The sequence below is a fragment of the Sceloporus undulatus genome, chromosome 1 (genome assembly GCF_019175285.1).
Source record: "Sceloporus undulatus isolate JIND9_A2432 ecotype Alabama chromosome 1, SceUnd_v1.1, whole genome shotgun sequence".
Lineage (NCBI taxonomy): Eukaryota > Metazoa > Chordata > Lepidosauria > Squamata > Phrynosomatidae > Sceloporus > Sceloporus undulatus.
In genome coordinates this window covers 321994217-322011725 of record NC_056522.1, presented here as the reverse complement: position 1 = coordinate 322011725, position 17509 = coordinate 321994217, and the positions used below count along the sequence as shown (strand labels likewise).

Genomic DNA, 17509 nt, shown 5'->3' with positions numbered 1-17509 from the left:
TTTTCATGCTCTAGTTGCCCAGCCCTGTAATAGAAACTGACCCTATTGTTTCACCAGTTCACTGAAATAACAGTAATTTAATAACCTCTACATGCATAACTCATATTTTAGGCATCTTTTGAGAAATACTCTTAGCTGCTTAATGAGATTATGCATACCTACTTAAATATACCATATCTGAAAAATATTTAAAAGAAAAAGAAAATATATTCTACTCATTTATATTTTTAAAGCTTGTTAAATCGTATGATCTTAATATACTCCTGGGGTAAATTATGAAGAGAATACATTCAAGGTATATAGATTGGCTTCTGACCAGGATTTGCCTGCTGTGGACAAAAAGGCTCAGCTCATGAAAGATCCTTTTGACAGCTTGTTTCATACACATATCACAGTCCAGCTAATTCCAAGTCCTCTAACCAACTTTGTCATATTTTTAGATGGCTGTAGGTGGTGTCAAGGGGAGAAAGTTAGGATGTGGCTATGGGGAGGGGGTGGCAGCAAAACGAGGGCATTGCCCGTTCCCCAAATAAGAATAATTAGCACTGGCTTTTCAACATAAATGGAAATAATGAAAAATTTAAAAGATTTTAAACGTAAATGTAATGTAGTGATACTTCTTCACGAACACCTCCTCCTGCATAAGTGATGACTTATTAAGTTCCCATTGATTCAAAGGGTCTGCTGTTGCTGAAACTAGACATTAGTTTTAGGCCTTAAATTGGTACATATTCCAGAAAACTCATTTGAACTGACATCAGGATTATAACTGTTCTAGATGAGATCTGACTTGGCCTCTTGTTGGCAAATTACAATGGCATAAGTTGGACATGTCAGTGCAACTGCTGGGGTCCAACAACCACTATCAACAACTCAAACGAGTCCTGGGGTTAAATCAGACCCTTGGAGCAGAGCTGGCAAATTTCCAGAAGCCGAAGCATGGCTCCAAAGTCCAAGTTGGGATGACAGCAACTGGATGTCTTCCAGGAACTGCAGCAATGCAGGAACCTCCGGGGACATACAGCAAACCTATGCTGTAGCTTCTTCTGATAAACCACCAGAGAAACTAAGTCCTCAAAGTGCTCTTTATTCACAGTGCTATAATACAAAACTAGGGCCTGTTACAGACTGCCAAAATAAAGCTGCTTCGGGTCTCTTTGGAGGTATGCTGTTTAAATGATGCATGCATCCGAAGAATCCGGAAGCTGCACCAAAGCTGCACTCCAGTGCTTAGGAATGGAGGGTGGCTTTGGCGCAACCTCCAGACTCTTAGGACCCATGCATCATTTAAATAGCATACCTCCAAAGAGACCCAAAGCAGCTTTATTTTGGCAGTCTGTAACAGGCCTAGATCTCTAAAACTCCAAACCATACCAATCCAATTCCTTCTACAAACCCACACCACACCCTTGCAACCCCTGGGCTTATATAGTCTCCAGACCATGTGGTCTCTCAAACCCAGTGAGTTCAGGTGTGTAGCCATGTCATGTGTCTCCTGTGCAATCTAGACACATGGTTTCATCATCCATGGCTACGTGCACTTGGGCATTGAAGTGTCCTTGAGCCAATGAGCTTCAGCTGTGCTGATCAACCTTGCCACTCTGCTGAATGCTCATGGCCAAACACACACACATCAAGCATTTCCCTGTGTGCTGTCTTTTAACCCTTCAAATCCCTGACAGGACATGTGTCATGGCAAATCCCTTTTTGGTCACTGCAAAGGCCAGAATTCTGTTCCAAACATACAACATCCAAAATCCCACCCACAATTCACCCTGTAAGTGCAGCACAGAGCAGTGCAGTACACACACACACACACACACACACAACACAGCCATTTTTGTGTTGCTGGAGAATTGCGGGATCAACAGAGATGTGTCCAGCTCTTTTCCTGTAGCTGGATGTGCTGCAACAAGCACCTACAGTGACCTCCAAGGATTCTTGGGAGATCTCTGCAGACAACATTCTTGCAAAGCATTCAGCTACAGGAAAATAGCTGGACACATCCCAACTGATCCCCCAGTTCTCCGACAACACAGAAACAGTCATGTTGTTGGGAGGATTCGCTGCACTGGTTACAAGGGGAACTTTTAGGGAGACATAGCTATGTGATATACACGTCTCCCAATGCAGGATCTCAGATATGGTATATTTTTTAAATGCCCAGATTTAATTCTTTTTAAAATGTTCTTCTTTCTACAAATAGGGATTTGAACCACGAGACACAGATATTGGCAGAAAACTCATGGTCTGGAAGAATATGAAAAGCCAGACAGGTTATAAAAAGGCACTTTCTCTTTCTCCCTCTACTGAAAGCAGGTAACTTTTTTTGCTGGGGAGTGTGTGGGCTAGATTAGAAATCTAAGATTCTAACAAGGGATTTATTATATTTATATTTATATTTTAATATTTATTATATTGCATGCATAAATAAATAAAATATGAAAACATGATATTTGCCTATAAGGATAACTAGAATTACCAGATATCAGGACCATGCCCCTTCTTCTTTGGTTTTCAGGTCAAGAGGGAGAAATCACAGGACAAGAGCATTGTCTTGAAAAGTGTGTGCATTCTTCTTTAGAAAACATATTGGGGGGTACTCGTGTTGCCATGTAGCAAAGCACAACATCTGAAGTCCACAAAACAGTGATAGCTTTATAGGACTAATCAAAATACACAATGCAAGCTTTTGGCACTCCACTGGCTTCAACATTAGGCAAAGGTGTTAAAAATCATACATGAGAAATTTTCTTTTAAAATATGACAATGTTTGTCACAGGCCTGCATTTTCCTTTATTAGACTTTGAGTTTTTATTTGCATGACATATTCTGAAATCCTGTGGTTGATGCTTAATGTGTCAAAGATATCATTGGGACCTGAGACACTACCAGGAACTGTCAGTTGATATCAGTTTTGGCCCAGTCTCATGGTCTGGGATGATACTAACCTGACAATCCCAAGTCTTAACAGAAGCTAGTGTATTACAACATAGTGATACTGCACCAGGATTTCTTGACCAAGGTTCCCTGGACCTTAGGGTTCCATGAGACATAGCTATGGGTTCTGTGAGAGATTGTGATTGAAAAGTATTACCTTTTTTTAAAGCTGTACATATACAAGCAGAGTCTTCCTCAGCCAAAATACTAGGGACCAGAAGTGCTTTCATTTGGGATTCTTTTTGGATTTTGGAATACCTGTATTTGCATATATGTACATAATGAGATATCTAGGAAATAGGACCCAAGTCTAAACACAAATTTCATTTATGTTTCATGTACACCTTATACATATAGCCTGAAAGTAATTTTATGCAATATTCTAAATAATTTTGTGCATGAAACAAAGTTTCTGTTCACTGAACCATCAGAAAACAAAGGTATCCCTATTTCAGGGACCCATAAAAAAAGTTTTGCTTTTGGAATATTTTGGATTTTGGGATTCCAATAAGGGAGAGTCAAGCTGTAATAATTATTTTATGCAGGGGTTCTCTGAGACGTGAACATTATTTCAAGGGTTTTCCCCCCCAGTAAATAGTTTGAGAAAGGCAGTGATGTGTCTAGTTCTACAAAAATGGGATGTGGGACTATAGTGAACTACATAATTGATCTAAATCAGCCTTTCCCAGCTTGGAGATGTTCTGATGGAATGGACTACTACTCCATCATCTTAAAATAAAACTAACAAGAGAATTATTTGCATACTTTATGTGCTAAGCAAACATTTTGCTTTGGCCTTTAGAATCTAAGCCAGAGAAATGGTAGTAATAAAAGTACTTCTTCTTATAGCTTGGTAACATAAGAGGAGGTCAGCCAATTGACTTATTGGAAAGTGCTCAAGTCAAGCACTTTAAAATATATGTATTGTTGTTTCTTTTGTTAGCTATGGGGACATGGGCATGAACAGGGGGCAGAGATCAATACACAACGAAGCAAGAATCAAGAGGATGGTAGAGCCAAACTATGAAAAGGATGGTTTCTTTTGTGGCCCCCCAGGTAAGTCTTATTTCAGACTGGGCTTCTATTGGTTTTAAAAAAGGAAATAATAGGGAAATAATTCTAAATGCCTGTTGGAGTAAAAAAAAAAGTACTTACCAGCTGATACATGGGTCTCATTCCCACTGTACCTTTTAAATCGGATCGTGAATCGGTTTCAAATGACCCTGGCTCCCACTTAATCTGAAGCAATTCCAAGAGTGGAGCCATGTGCTAGACCCATTTAACCCATGTCTTTTTGATGCTGATTTTTTCTGCTGCTTTTTCGATAAATCAAATATGCGCAAGTGTGAACCATATGCATATCAGAATTGGTTTAAATTTCCCCTTTGGTTGGCTGGAACCGAATCATTTTGAGTTGATTCATTTATGAATGGGAACTACAAGTGGATTATTTTAGAGAGAAAAAAAATGCAATTGGGGCAAATGTAGTCGGAGAAAATTAAATCGGGGCCAGTGTAGTGGGAACCATGCTCTGCTGTCGAATCGATCCATCAATTTATTTGTAAGTGGAAATGGGTCCCTAAGGACAGCTGCTCAAGGAAGGGAGTTCCAGAGCTGAGGAGCAAACACTGAGAAAGCCCTAACTTCTGATCCCTCCAACTATATCTATGAAATTGGTGGGACTAAAAGAAGGGTTTCCCTTGAGGATCTGAGAACAAGTAGGCTCATGAGTTTACCTTTTATTAATGTGATTTTCAAGTTGTATTTTAATTATCATTTTTAAAATTAAAGTTGAACTATTTATTGTGTGCCACTTTGAATGCTATTCTTGGAACAAAGGCAGGATACAAATTTAATAAATAAAATAAGGGGAGAATGTCTAGGGGCACCCAACCACCAACCCCAGCCAATGATTGAGCATCTCAGTGGGGTGACAATATGTTGAATTTTCTGGTAGGAGGGGTATGGAATGGACAAAGAGCAGAAGTGGAATGGCATATCTCAAAAAAGGCCTGGCTGGCTGGTAACCACACTGAATAAGGGCACTGGAGAGCTGCAACACTGTATTGTACATGCTATTTGTACTTTAAACCTTCCTATTTTTATTCTGTGATGTCCTCTGGTTGCCAGTACCACTGTCTCAAAGCAATGTCATTGAACCTATTGGGGCTTTATTTCTCAGAGCTTTCTCAGAATCTTGGTACAATATGAATAATTCTTGCATAAGATGACAGATACTGAAATGAGGCATTGCAGATATTTCATTGTTTCATTGGACTGTTACTGGACTGTTATTTATATTCATGTGCATTCAGTTCTCTGTATGAGTACTCAGAAATATGTGTGATGAGACTTAATGCAAGGTAAATAGGATTTCAACCTGAACAGGATTAAAGCTTGTTTAATTATATGATTGAAAAAAATAGCTATTATTTATTTTTAAATAAATCTGTATTTATAAAAATACAGAAACAGCCCTGAAGAAGCCAGCCTGTAGGTCACATGAAACAATGTCATGCAACTGTACTAGCATAACAGTTGGGTTCAAATGTACTAGCTCATAGTCCCATGACCATTACGTCCAACCACCTTGTTTCCTGCTTGCTACAACAAGGATTAATCCTTAGTCAAGTAGAAAAAGAGCACGCACACACACACATATATATGAAGAATAACAAGACTAGAGAGGAAATATTGGTCATATACTCAGACCAATATATGCAGCAGGTCTGATTCACTGGCCTTAAAGGGGAAAAAAACATATTATTATAATGTTTCTAGATGAATTGCTTACATTAAACAAAGGTGCCTTGCACTCCAAATAAGAATTCTCCCCCCCCCCCCCCGAAGTTTTCCTTCAGTCCACTAATTTATCATATTGCAGGGTTTAAAACTTCAGTTGGGCATTTTGGAATACAAAAACAAAGGGACAGGCAAAGTGACCAAGGAAATGTGAACACAGCAAGTATACAAGTATATTCCAAAAGCAGACCATGCTCGCTGGGGGCCGGTGCTTTCCAGGAGCTGGATTAACCCAGTTCCTTTTTGCTCCGGTGCAAAGGACCAGAGCGCAGCCTTGGCGCAACTTCCAGCCACTGGGAGGTGTGTGCATCATGTAATCGGCATACCTCCAAAGTAGCCAGAAACTGCTTCTTTTTACCCACGTGTTTCACTCCAAGTTAAATGTGAGTTACTCCCAGGTGAATGTGCAAGGAACACAGCCAAAGTAATGGGAAAAAAATGGTGATTAAGTAAACAAGATAATCTTTTATTTGCACAGAAGACAAAACAATGAAAAACAACTGCAGGGATTTTGTTTGCTTTTGGTGCTGATTCCACAGAGTTGTGAGTGCTCTCCACTTTCTGCACTGGCTTTGGCTAACACGGACAACTGTTAGAGCCTTGTTGCATTATTGAACAAACTCGAGAGGCAAATGAAAAGATGTGTCTTTTTTTCCCTCCCTTTGCATGACTCTCATTTCTCTCATGTTGTAAAATCATGGGAGAGTGTTTGTGTAAAAGTGTCATTTTTCCACAAACAGATTATTTCAATTGGCAAATGGGACAATTTTAACAACATTTTTACAACTCTCTCCCACAGTTTTCAACCAGAAGAGAACAAGAAGGATTTCATGCAGAGGAGGAGAAAAAAGATGTTGTCTTTGTGTTTGCTTCCCGAGTTTGTTCAGTAATGTGACAAGGCTCCAAGTAGCATGATTTACATGCGCTTCCGCTTGCAGAATTTATTATTAACTTTAAGTGTATAAAGATACTGAAGGATTCTACAAGGGCAAAAACAGATCACACACACTCAGCTCAGAAGTGTGCTGGGGGAGATGTCTGAACGACATGCTTCCTGGAAAGTACAACATTCCCCACTGCAAAGCTGAAGAATCACAAGACTGCATTAAAGCTGGCTAGGCATAAGCTTCTTCAAACAAAGTTTTACAATATTATTGAAGAACCTTGGATGACCCAGGCTGAACTCGCTTGAGCAAGTAATAAATATTGTATGTAGATATTCAAACTTCAGTCTTCACTGAAAAAAGGTTTGAAAGTGACATTAAGGGTCAGAGGAGGAAAAAGCAGCTTGATCCTAGGTTTTCTGAAAGTGGGTCGAAACCTCGCTGTCCACACAGCCCACTCCCAATGCAGGCCAAACACCCATGGGCTATCTGCACCATGTGGTGTCAAACCACACTGTGCTGTTTATTTTTGGGCATCACTTCCCCACCATGTATGTGCTTCATTGAGAAACACATCACCTGCAACCTCCAGTTACCTCCCCTTCCCTCACAGATGCCATTCTATTGGATGCCTGTCTGTATGACTGGCCCACACAGTCTCACATGTCATGTACCACCTGTACAGTGCATCAGCGCATTGGTGTGTCCAGTGATACATTGGCAAAACACATTCATGGAGGCCTCCCCATACATGTCCCTTCACCCCACCTTCATCCCATGCCCCCTGTTGGACTGTCTGGTTTGTGTATGCTGTAATTACATTCACTGATTATGGTGATCATATTTTTCCTTTGGTGCACTGATTCCATAGAGTTTGTGGAGCTCTCTCCACTTTCACACTATCCACTTACTTTTGCCTTTAGGGAAGAATTATTCTCAACTGGTATTTATGTCCACAACTGCTGGGAGCTTATGGAACTTGCAAGCAAGATACGTCCATGTGTCAAATGGAACAAGACAAGGTTTGTAGTGCTGCAGGCAAGATGCCCACACTTTTCATTTTAAAGTTTTCATTCAGGTTAAACTTCTAAATAAGAGACAAGTCAGTGTTTCCATATATAGTTATACTTGTTCTCTCATATTTTCTCCCCCCCCCCCCACACACAACACACATGTGTCTGTTCCTAGTCTAACTAGGGTAGACCCATGGAATGGAATTTAACTGTGCCCTGATTTGCCATTCAACAATTGATTGAATGGGTCTGCTCTGGCTGAAACTAGCCAGCAAGATTCCGGCTCCCACACTACAGCATCAGAACACTGGATCCTGCAACACCTAAAGAGTACAGAAATAAAATATTATCACTCAGGAGATTTGCATTTCTGAAAGCAATGAGGTGAAACATGAAAGGCTGGCGGGGGCAGTAATAAACAACCTACACTGTAGCATTTTAGAGTTGGAAGAAACCTTTAGAAGGCATCTTATTCAACTATCTGCTCCAGTACAGAAGGGATATCTTCCATACACTGGGATAATAACTCCCATTATCCTTAGCCCTGGCCATGCTGCCTGGGGCTGATAGGAAATGTAACTGAACACAAATGGAAGAGGGCTCCATGTTGCCTCCTCCTTGACCTATGGCACATAATGTCAGAGTTCCATTAAGGAATTAGGTTTCAATGAACAGCCAAAATCTTGAGCTTGAAAACATGGCCTATATCAAATGTCACCTAGTGCTGCCTAATCGGGGAATACGTAAGATATCTTTTGTCCACCACAAATATTAGTTTATAAATAGGAATGTGTTGTGTGTGCCTTCAAGTTGTTTCTGACTTATGGTAACCTTAAGGTGAAACCTGTCATGGGGTTTTCTTAAATAAATAAATAATAAAACTTTTATTTGTATCCCGCTTTTCTGTAACTAGACAATCAAAGCAGCTCACAACATATTAAAATCCACATTTACAACAATTGTGTCCCACATTCCCCCCCCTTAAAACAGGATTTAAACATGTTACAATTAAAATATCTATTAAACAGTGGTGTGTGTGTATATATACATATATATATATATATATATGAGAGAGAGAGAGAGAATACAGAGTAGTGGGCTAATACATGATGTGGGGGGGGCAGTCATTCTGTGGCTGGGCACTTTTTATTCAGGAAAGGCCTGCTGGAAGAGATCTGTCTTGACAGCTTTTTTAAAGCTGTCTAAGCTGGCAATTTTAACGGATCTCGTTCTGGCAGGCCGTTCCATAGTTTGGGAGCAATTGCAGAGAAGGCCCTCTGGGAGGGTAGCAGTTAGTCTGGTTTTTAACGGCTGCATAGATTCCTCCCAGAGGACCTGAGGGTGCGAGGCGGATTATGGGAGCAGGCGATCCCTCAGATAGGTTGGGCCCAAGCCATGTAGGGCTTTAAAGGTTATAACCAACACCTTGTACTGTGCCCAGAACAAGGTGTTGGTTATAACCTTTAAAGCCCTACATGGCTTGGGCCCAACCTATTTGAGGGATTGCCTGCACCCATTAATCTGCCCCGCACACTCAGGTCCTCTGGGAGGAATCTATTGCAAGATTTGTTCAGAGGAGATTTGCAATTGCCTTCCCCTGAAGTTGAAAAAGTGTGACTTGCCCGAGGTCACTGAGGGTGTTTTCATGGCTGAGCGGGGAATCAAATCCTGGTCTGCAGAGTCATCGTCCAATGCTCAAACCACTATGGCATGCTGGCTCTCATAAACAGGAATGCTTTTGAGTTTTACTTAGCTCTTCATCAAGTAAACATGAATTTAGTCAACTTGTCAACTAATGAAGTAACTGATTCATCACCAGCCTTTTAACTGTGGTTCCCTCATTTGCCATCACATACCACTGAAATCAAAATACTGTACCAGAGTGGTTTTAAGGTAACGAAGAAAGATAAGAACTTCCAATTTCATAAGGATAAAGTACCATCACTGTTAGGACATCTTTAAATTATAATTCTGAATTAAACCAGCAGCTTCAGCAAAGTATAGTCTTAATTTTTAGCCTTGTCAAATAAAGTTAGTCAATACTGGTTTATTTAATAACTCTGACATTAAACTGGATATAGAAACTATAGCTCTAATGTCTAACCAAAGAAATACTTACGGTAACAGAACAAGTTTCATTGAATTTAGTGGGACCTCTGAGTAAATCAACAGCTGCTTTAAAACTGTCCCAGTTTCTCTCTCCTCCTCCACATCTCCCATTGTCCTCTGCTTACTTCAGTTGTTGCAACACTGAGTTCAAAGTGCAGAAGGAGCTTTCATTCAGTTAACTGCTCAATTGACTGTGGGATGGGAGAAGACAGGAGAGGTGGAGTCTTGCCCTTCCTATAGGCTAAGGCAAAAGCAAGCTTCTCTTAGCTTGTCTTTCTTCCTTATTTATAACTTTTGCCATCTGGCCTCACTCTGATGTTGCTTGGCCACACAGATCCAAGTTTTTTTATCTGTGAAATGGTAAGTACATAGGGTTATATTATGGAGCATATATCTTAATATTCAGAATGAGGCATTAATAGGTATCTTAAACCCATAGTGGGGGCAGGGAGGTGTGGCCTACAGAGTCATTGGATTGCAACATCGTTATCAGCCAACATAGTGATGAGGATGAATGGGAGCTGCAGTGGGGACAGCATCTAGAAGATCACATAGTCCCCATTTCTAAGCCATTAGAAAGGCAGCACAATGTTTAATTTTCCATTCTTTGTCATTTCTAAGGCAAGGTCTGACTTCTGATAATTAAATTTGCTCTTGGCTGTTCTCATGTTACTGAAACAGAAGTACAGTGGTACCCCGGGATACGAAATACCCACGTTACGAAATTTCCGGGTTACGAAAAAAATCCATTGAAAATAATTGTTCCGGGTTACGAAGGTTATTTCGGGTTACGAAAAAATTTTGGTGCTTTCGGCGCTTTTTCGCACGATCGCGGCTTTTCCCCATTAGCGCTATGGCATTTCGGCTTGCGAATGCTTTTCGGGTTACGAAAGCGGCGGCGGAACGAATTAATTTCGTAACCGAGGCACCACTGTATGTATACAGTCAGCCCTCCATACCATGGATTTCTTATCCACTGATTCAACCACCTCCAGCTTGAAAAATTTAAAAATATGTTTAAATTCTGAAAAGAAAATCTTGATTTTGCCATTTTATATAAGGGATACCATTACTGTGCCACTGTATTTAATGGGATTTGACATCCACAGATTTTGGTATCCAAAGTGATTCCTAGAAACAAACCCCAGTAGATACCAAGGGCTCACTGTTAAAGTTTTGAGTAAAAGAGTAGAAAGGGCACGGTAGAGCAATGTATGTCACCCTTTGCTTAATGAGAAGTTAGGTGAAACCTGACAAGATGCACACCTTTAAAATATCTTGAATATCTTTGAAAATCCATGATTCCGTGTATGAGTAGTGTCTCCCCAGATGCAGATCACCATTATTTTATGCCATTACTGTATTGTAGTTTGTAATTGTATTTGCAAACTACATGCAGTCTTCTAGATTTAGGACTGTAAACCTCAACAGCCATATTGAGCACAGCCAATGGGAAGGAATACTGGGAACTGCACTGTCTGGCGTACTGCATGATTCTGTCTCCTCACCTATAGCCATGCTGGCTGAGGATGATGAGAACTGCAGTCCAACACATCTCTATGGCATAAGGCTGGGGAAAACTACCGTGCCTCCTGTTCATTTGAAAGCAGATGTGTATGAAAAACTTTTCCCCAAGAAACAATTCCTGGGGTAAAGGCAAGAAATAAAGCAATTAATTGTTTGATTAAAAATGACATTATCCCAATTTGCCCACCCTCAGTATCACCAAAGAGTCACTTGGCAGCCTTCTACAGGGCTGCATTGTGCCTGTGGATTGCCAGTTGCCAACTCTTAGATTATTACATTGTATTTGGACAAGAAGAAGAGATCATCAGAAAGCCACAGAAAATTAAAAATTTGTCACAAAAGGAGGGAGAAAAAAAAGAAAAAGTGGCTTAGAAAAGAAAGAATGATAGAATTATAAAGTACCACAAAAGCCACATAGTCCTGCCCTCTAGCATGCAGGAATACAGAACTAAAGCAACCCTGAAAGATGCCCATCCAGTCTCTGTTTAAAGATCTCCAAAGTTGGAGAATCCACCGCCCTCCAAGGCAGTCTATCTTGGCCAAGTCTGATTCATTCTTTTCCTCTTTGTTGTTTTTCAGATTCGGTCTCATCCACAGTTTGGGAGTCTTTGCCAGCGTACTGAAGCCAACGAATGCTGTCCAAGTTGGTCTCTTGGGAACTACATTGCTGTCATGTACAACCGGTCCTCTTGTTTAGAGATCACACAGGCAGATGTTTCCCACACCCTCTCCCTTCTGCGTTCTTGTGCCCCTGACTATCACAGAGGTGTCCTTGTCCCTCCTTGTATTGGCCCCAAAGCTGAAAGAGACAAACACGCACAGTGTTCCAAAGTCCCGGAGAAATGCACTCGGTTTCATGCCATTTACCAGCTCCTTCATTTTGTAGTCGACAGAGATTTTCTCAGCCCACAGACAGTGGGATACCAAGTGCCAACCCTGAAATACAGTTTGCTGTTTTTGCCTACAGTGAAGGGAGCATCCATGATGGACATCTACCTGAACAACCTTGAATCATGGGAGTTGTTTGATAATTACACATCTATTACTGGTATGGACCTGGGCCTTAAGCAGAAACTATTCCAGCACTACCTTTTACTGGATACTGTGTATCCAGCCATGGCAATACTGGCCATATTTCTAAGCATATTTTTTTATTCACGCTCAGTCTTTATTACTTGTATCATCTTGATGATCGTCTTTGGTACCTTGATGATTTCCTATTTCTTGTACAAGGTGGCCTTCCGATTCCCTTACTTCCCTTTTATAAATCTAGCAGCAGTCATCATTCTCAGCAGTCTCTGTGCCAATCATACCTGTGTTTTCTTTGACCTCTGGAACCTTAGCAAGAGTCAGAACCCATCTGCAGGACTTCTGCAATGGGTTAGACTAACCATGCATCACTTTGGTTATCTCATGCTGGCATCCTGCCTGACCACTGGTGCTGCTTTCTACACCAGTTATACAAGTTACATAACTGCCACCCGCTGCTTCGCCATCTACATGGGCACTTCTGTCCTGGTGAACTTGGTATTCATGTTAACATGGCTGCCTTCCTCTGTTGTGCTGTATGAGCGTTACCTGGCAAGAAACTGTATTTATAAACCAGAAGATTACTGGAATAACTCTGGGCACAAGAATGTCATTCTGTCTTTCCATCAAATCCTCAGGAGTATCCAGAACACCTGGAGTGAAACCTTCAAGTTATTATTTGAGAAAATTCTTCCTTGTGGAGTGATCAAGTTTCGTTACATCTGGATCTGCTGGTTTGCTGCCATGGCTATGGGAGGGGCCTACATTTCGTGTCTGAACCCTAGATTAAAACTCCCTACTCTAGAGCTGTCATCTGTGCAGGTTTTCAGGCTTAGCCACCCATTTGAGAGGTACGATGCTGAATACTGTAACGAGTTCATGTTTGAAAGGCTGGAACAAGGAGAAGACCTGCCCATGCCTGTCATCATTGTATGGGGTGTCCTCCCCGTCGACAATGGAGATCACTTTAACCCCCAGAGCAATGGCACTCTGGTGATGGATACAGCATTTACAGTGGAAAACCCTGAAGCACAAAGGTGGCTTTTGGACTTTTGCCAAAAAGTAAAGAATCAGACCTTTTTCTCCTCTGACCTAGAACAAAAACCCACCATTTGTTTCATGGAGGAATTTCAACGGTGGATGGACAGCCGTCAGTGCTCCAAGCGAGATCACAGCTTCAGCCTCTGCTGCAATCACTTTTCCTTCCCATATGGCAGAGAAGTCTTCCTTCACTGCATCAAGATGATGGTCATGGAACAAAACCGAGATAAGACTGAAGCTCATGACTTGGGCCTCCGATTCAATGAAAAGGGCAACCTTGTTGCTCTAGTGCTACAGTTTCAAACCATTCACCATTACAGCTTCAACTATAGCAAAGCCAAACATTTCTATGATGAAATTGGCCACTGGATAAAAGAAGAGATGAAGGCAGCCCCTATGGGGCTTCAGAATGGCTGGTTCACCAGTAAACTGGAGCTCTATAATCTCCAGCACAGTGTGGACACAGAGAGTATGGTAGTATTGGGCTTATCCATAGTTATCTGTTTTGTGGTTCTATTGCTCACGACTTGGAATGTCCTTCTCAGTGTGTTCTCTGTTGCAACTATTTCTGGCACTGTTCTGGTAACTGTTGGGCTTCTGGTTCTTCTGGAATGGCAGCTCAATGCTGTGGAGTCTCTCTTCATTTCAGCAGCTGTGGGCCTCTCTGTTGACTTCACAGTGAACTACTGTATTTCCTATCACTTGTGTCCACACTCTGATCGCCTGAGCCGTGTAGCGTTCTCACTGAAGCAGATGAGCTGTGCTACCGTCATGGGGACCTCTGCTTTGTTTTCTGCAGGTATCATTATGTTGCCTGCTACTGTGCTGGCGTACAGGAAGCTAGGCATCTTCATGATGATGCTCAAGTGTATCAGTTGTGGCTTTGCAACCTTCTTCTTCCAGTCTCTCTGCTGCTTCTTTGGCCCAGAGAAGAATTGTGGACAGATTCGTTGGCCTTGCACTCATGCTCTGAAGGACTACTCAGACGGACCCAGTTCATCCAACAGAACTTTTACCTGTGGAAGAAATGAGAAACAGACCAGAATACAAAAAAGCCAGGAATCCAGCAGTGCAAATGAGCAGTATGAGCTCCAGCCTTTAGCCAGGAAACTTAGCGACAGCTTTGACAACAGCACCTCCACTAGCAAGCTGTCCAACCGTCCCTCTGTCTTATCTGAAGATATTCAGCTCCAAGACAGCAGATGCCCCAGAATGGAAATCCACACTTCCTTTGAAAGGAACAGACAAAGCCTTGAACAAACGGGGGAACATCATATAGCTCTTTGTCAGTGTCCAGTCTTTCAAACATCTTCTCCTTATAAACATGGAAAAATCTCAGGAATGGAAGCTGAAAGCCATCAAGATGGGCTTTGCAGAGACTGTAGATGTCAAAAATATGCCCCCCAAACATGGGAACATCTCCAGTCAGCCACCACAATAGATGGTGACAGACTGTTCAATAAATCACACTGTTCAAGCAACACTGATCAACAAAAATCTGATTATACCTCAGAAAACAGTAATCTACCGGAAACTGAACTGTATGATCTCCACAGATGCCTTTATTCGACTGGCAGCTCTTTCAGTGTGCAAAATGTCTCCAGTGAGACCTCCCTCAGTGACTTTGAACCAAGCGCAAAACTTGTGGAATCAGCCAGTTCTTGCCCAGGTCATTTAAATGTAGCCGATTCTTGTTGTTCAACTCAGAGAGGTCATTTGAATGGAAAGAGAGACACACTGAAGCTGGACCTGAGGGAAACAGTCTTTGATATGTCTGCATCAGCATCACAGCAAAACAATGGTTTGAGGAGAACTCGGTTAGGAGGACTAGGGATTGAGGAGGAACCTGTTGTTTTACCAAACAGCAAGCCAGATATGCCCGATGTTTGGATCAAGCGGTCCAGTGTGCAAAATTCTGGTTACTAAAGAGAAAAACTCAGAGGGAACAATTTTTCCTACTACTTTAGGGCAAGGAAAATAAATGTCCATTTTGAATAGCATGTATGTAGCTGTGCTCTGACATGAGAACAAAGTGTGACATGAGAACAAAGTGTGCTGTTACAGTACAGTGAAAGTGACACATTTTTACAAAGCCAGCAAAGCTGATGTGGATTAGAAGCAAATGTTAATGCCACGTCAGCTGTTCAACTGCCTACTCAGTAGTCAGTGCCATATTCTCAATTATACTGTAGGATTATCAAGCAAGAGTTGTGTGTCATTCTCTCTAGAGCAATTTGTTATGGCGTGTCAGTCCTGTGGGGAATCAATGGAGAGGCATGATGATTAGAGGAATAAACAACTCAATAAATATTGAGAGACAGAGAGAAACCTTATACTAAAAAGTATTTGGTGTGATGAGTCACTGTCATCTTGCAGCTGACTGACTGACTGAATATTGTTGACTCAAAAGAAAATGTGTTTTTAGTTTAAAAATCTCTTTTTACCGCCATTCATACAAATCTCCTTACAAAACAAATATTCACATAGAGAAAAACATGTCTCTTGGGCATTTTCAGAGAAGATTTATCAGTAGCTCTTTTAAAAAAATATTGCTGTACTTGCCACTCTTTTCTACATATATTTTAGCAATTTACTCTAAACTGAAAGTTTAGATGGATTCCTTCCTCCCCTCCCCTCCTCCATGACGATGTGTTCACCATAATTCTTTTCTTGTAGTTTTTCATTCTTTCATTCTGGGTAATTTGTGTTTTACTGTGGAGTCTAGTCTTCATGTTAGGTGTTCTGCTCAAAGCTGTACATAGAATTTTTTTTAGGTTTGCCTATCTATGGAAGCCTGACATTTTCTTTCTCTGCTGGCCCAAGGCCATGGCACAGCCCTTAAGCCTTTCAACCACCACAATTTGTTTTTTCATCTGTCTGATTAAATGGTAACTCAGCATTAATGAATAAACGCAATGTTTTTAAACTGGTCTTAATGCTTTTTTTTCCTTCTCTCTTTTTCTTCATTTTTAATAGCCTAATTAATAATTATGCCATAATTAGTATTTCCAGTTTCTATGTATGATTGTGAAAGCTGGACTGTGAAGAAAGCTATTAGGAAGAGAATCAACTTGTTTGAAGTGTGGTGCTAGAAAAGAGTTCTACAGCTACAGATAGCAATTTGTGTCCCATGCTAGAGAAAAGGAGGATAATGAATGAATGAGATACCATGGACTACCAAAAGATAAATGAATGAGCCCTAGAGCAAATGAAGCCTGAACTCTCACTAGAAGCCAAGATGCCTAAACCATATTTTGAATATGTGAGGCTATATAATTGACTGGAAAAGGTGATACTGGTAGGTAATGTGGATAATGCTACTCGGTAAAGGAGAAGACTGCATTACAAATGCATTGATTCAATCAAGGATGCCATGGCCCTGAATCTGAGCTGTTGATTACCAGAGTTCTTGGACAGCTCTCATTCATTGTGTCACCAGAAGCTGAAGTTGGCTTGACAGCAAATAACAAAAATATATGGAGAGCTCAACCACATAAACCCAGGACTATCTTTGCCCCTTAATCATCTCTCACTGCTATTAAAATAGTTCTTACCACAAAGCTTAAAATAGTTACTTTTCAAACTACAACTCCCCAAATCCTCCAGCCTGCATTTTCCAAGGCATGATTTAACATTCATATTAAATTTTTCATGAATGGTCACATGCATTTACTTTCAGAAGCCTCTGCAGCAGCGTTAAGGCAGACCTTGCAGAAGGATTGAGCAAAGTGTGGTACTGAGACTGCATGTGGTTCAAAAAGCTGTTTTGGGGCCTGATTTCCTATCAGTGTCCTTCCTCTGGCAGCCAAAGGTATATTGCATGTGATTTTTCTTTGAACAGGTTATAGAACACCCTTGAATCCATTTTTTGAAACCAGAAGAACGTTCCTGGGTTTTTATTTTCTCTTTTCTTTCCCTTCCTTCCTTCTATTCTTCCTTCCTTTTTGGAGTCTCTGAAGTCCCTGAATTCAGATCCAGCAAAGTTGCCCATCTGTGCCTTGGGATATAGCTACCAGGAGAGATAAAATGAGGACAATTTCCCCAAATAAGAATTCTGCCCTCCTTGAATGAAATTTTCCTTTTGTCTCCATATTTCTAGCATTGCAGAGAGCAAGGCACTGAAAATCACTGACATCTAAAACACTTTCATTTATTTATTTTCCT

At 41.0% G+C, this 17509-nt stretch overlaps 1 protein-coding gene across 1 annotated transcript in view; it reads left to right on the top strand.

Annotated features, from left to right (window-relative positions):
* Nucleotides 1-16238, top strand: part of DISP2 (dispatched RND transporter family member 2) — a 55021-nt gene extending 38783 nt beyond the window's left edge. The window contains 5 exon segments of the mRNA XM_042472504.1: nucleotides 2207-2319; nucleotides 3884-3996; nucleotides 7550-7614; nucleotides 7616-7648; nucleotides 11855-16238. Of these exon segments, the coding sequence (XP_042328438.1) occupies nucleotides 2207-2319; nucleotides 3884-3996; nucleotides 7550-7614; nucleotides 7616-7648; nucleotides 11855-15271 (3741 nt within the window). The 3' untranslated portion in view covers nucleotides 15272-16238.
* Nucleotides 16239-17509: the final 1271 nt, after the last annotated feature.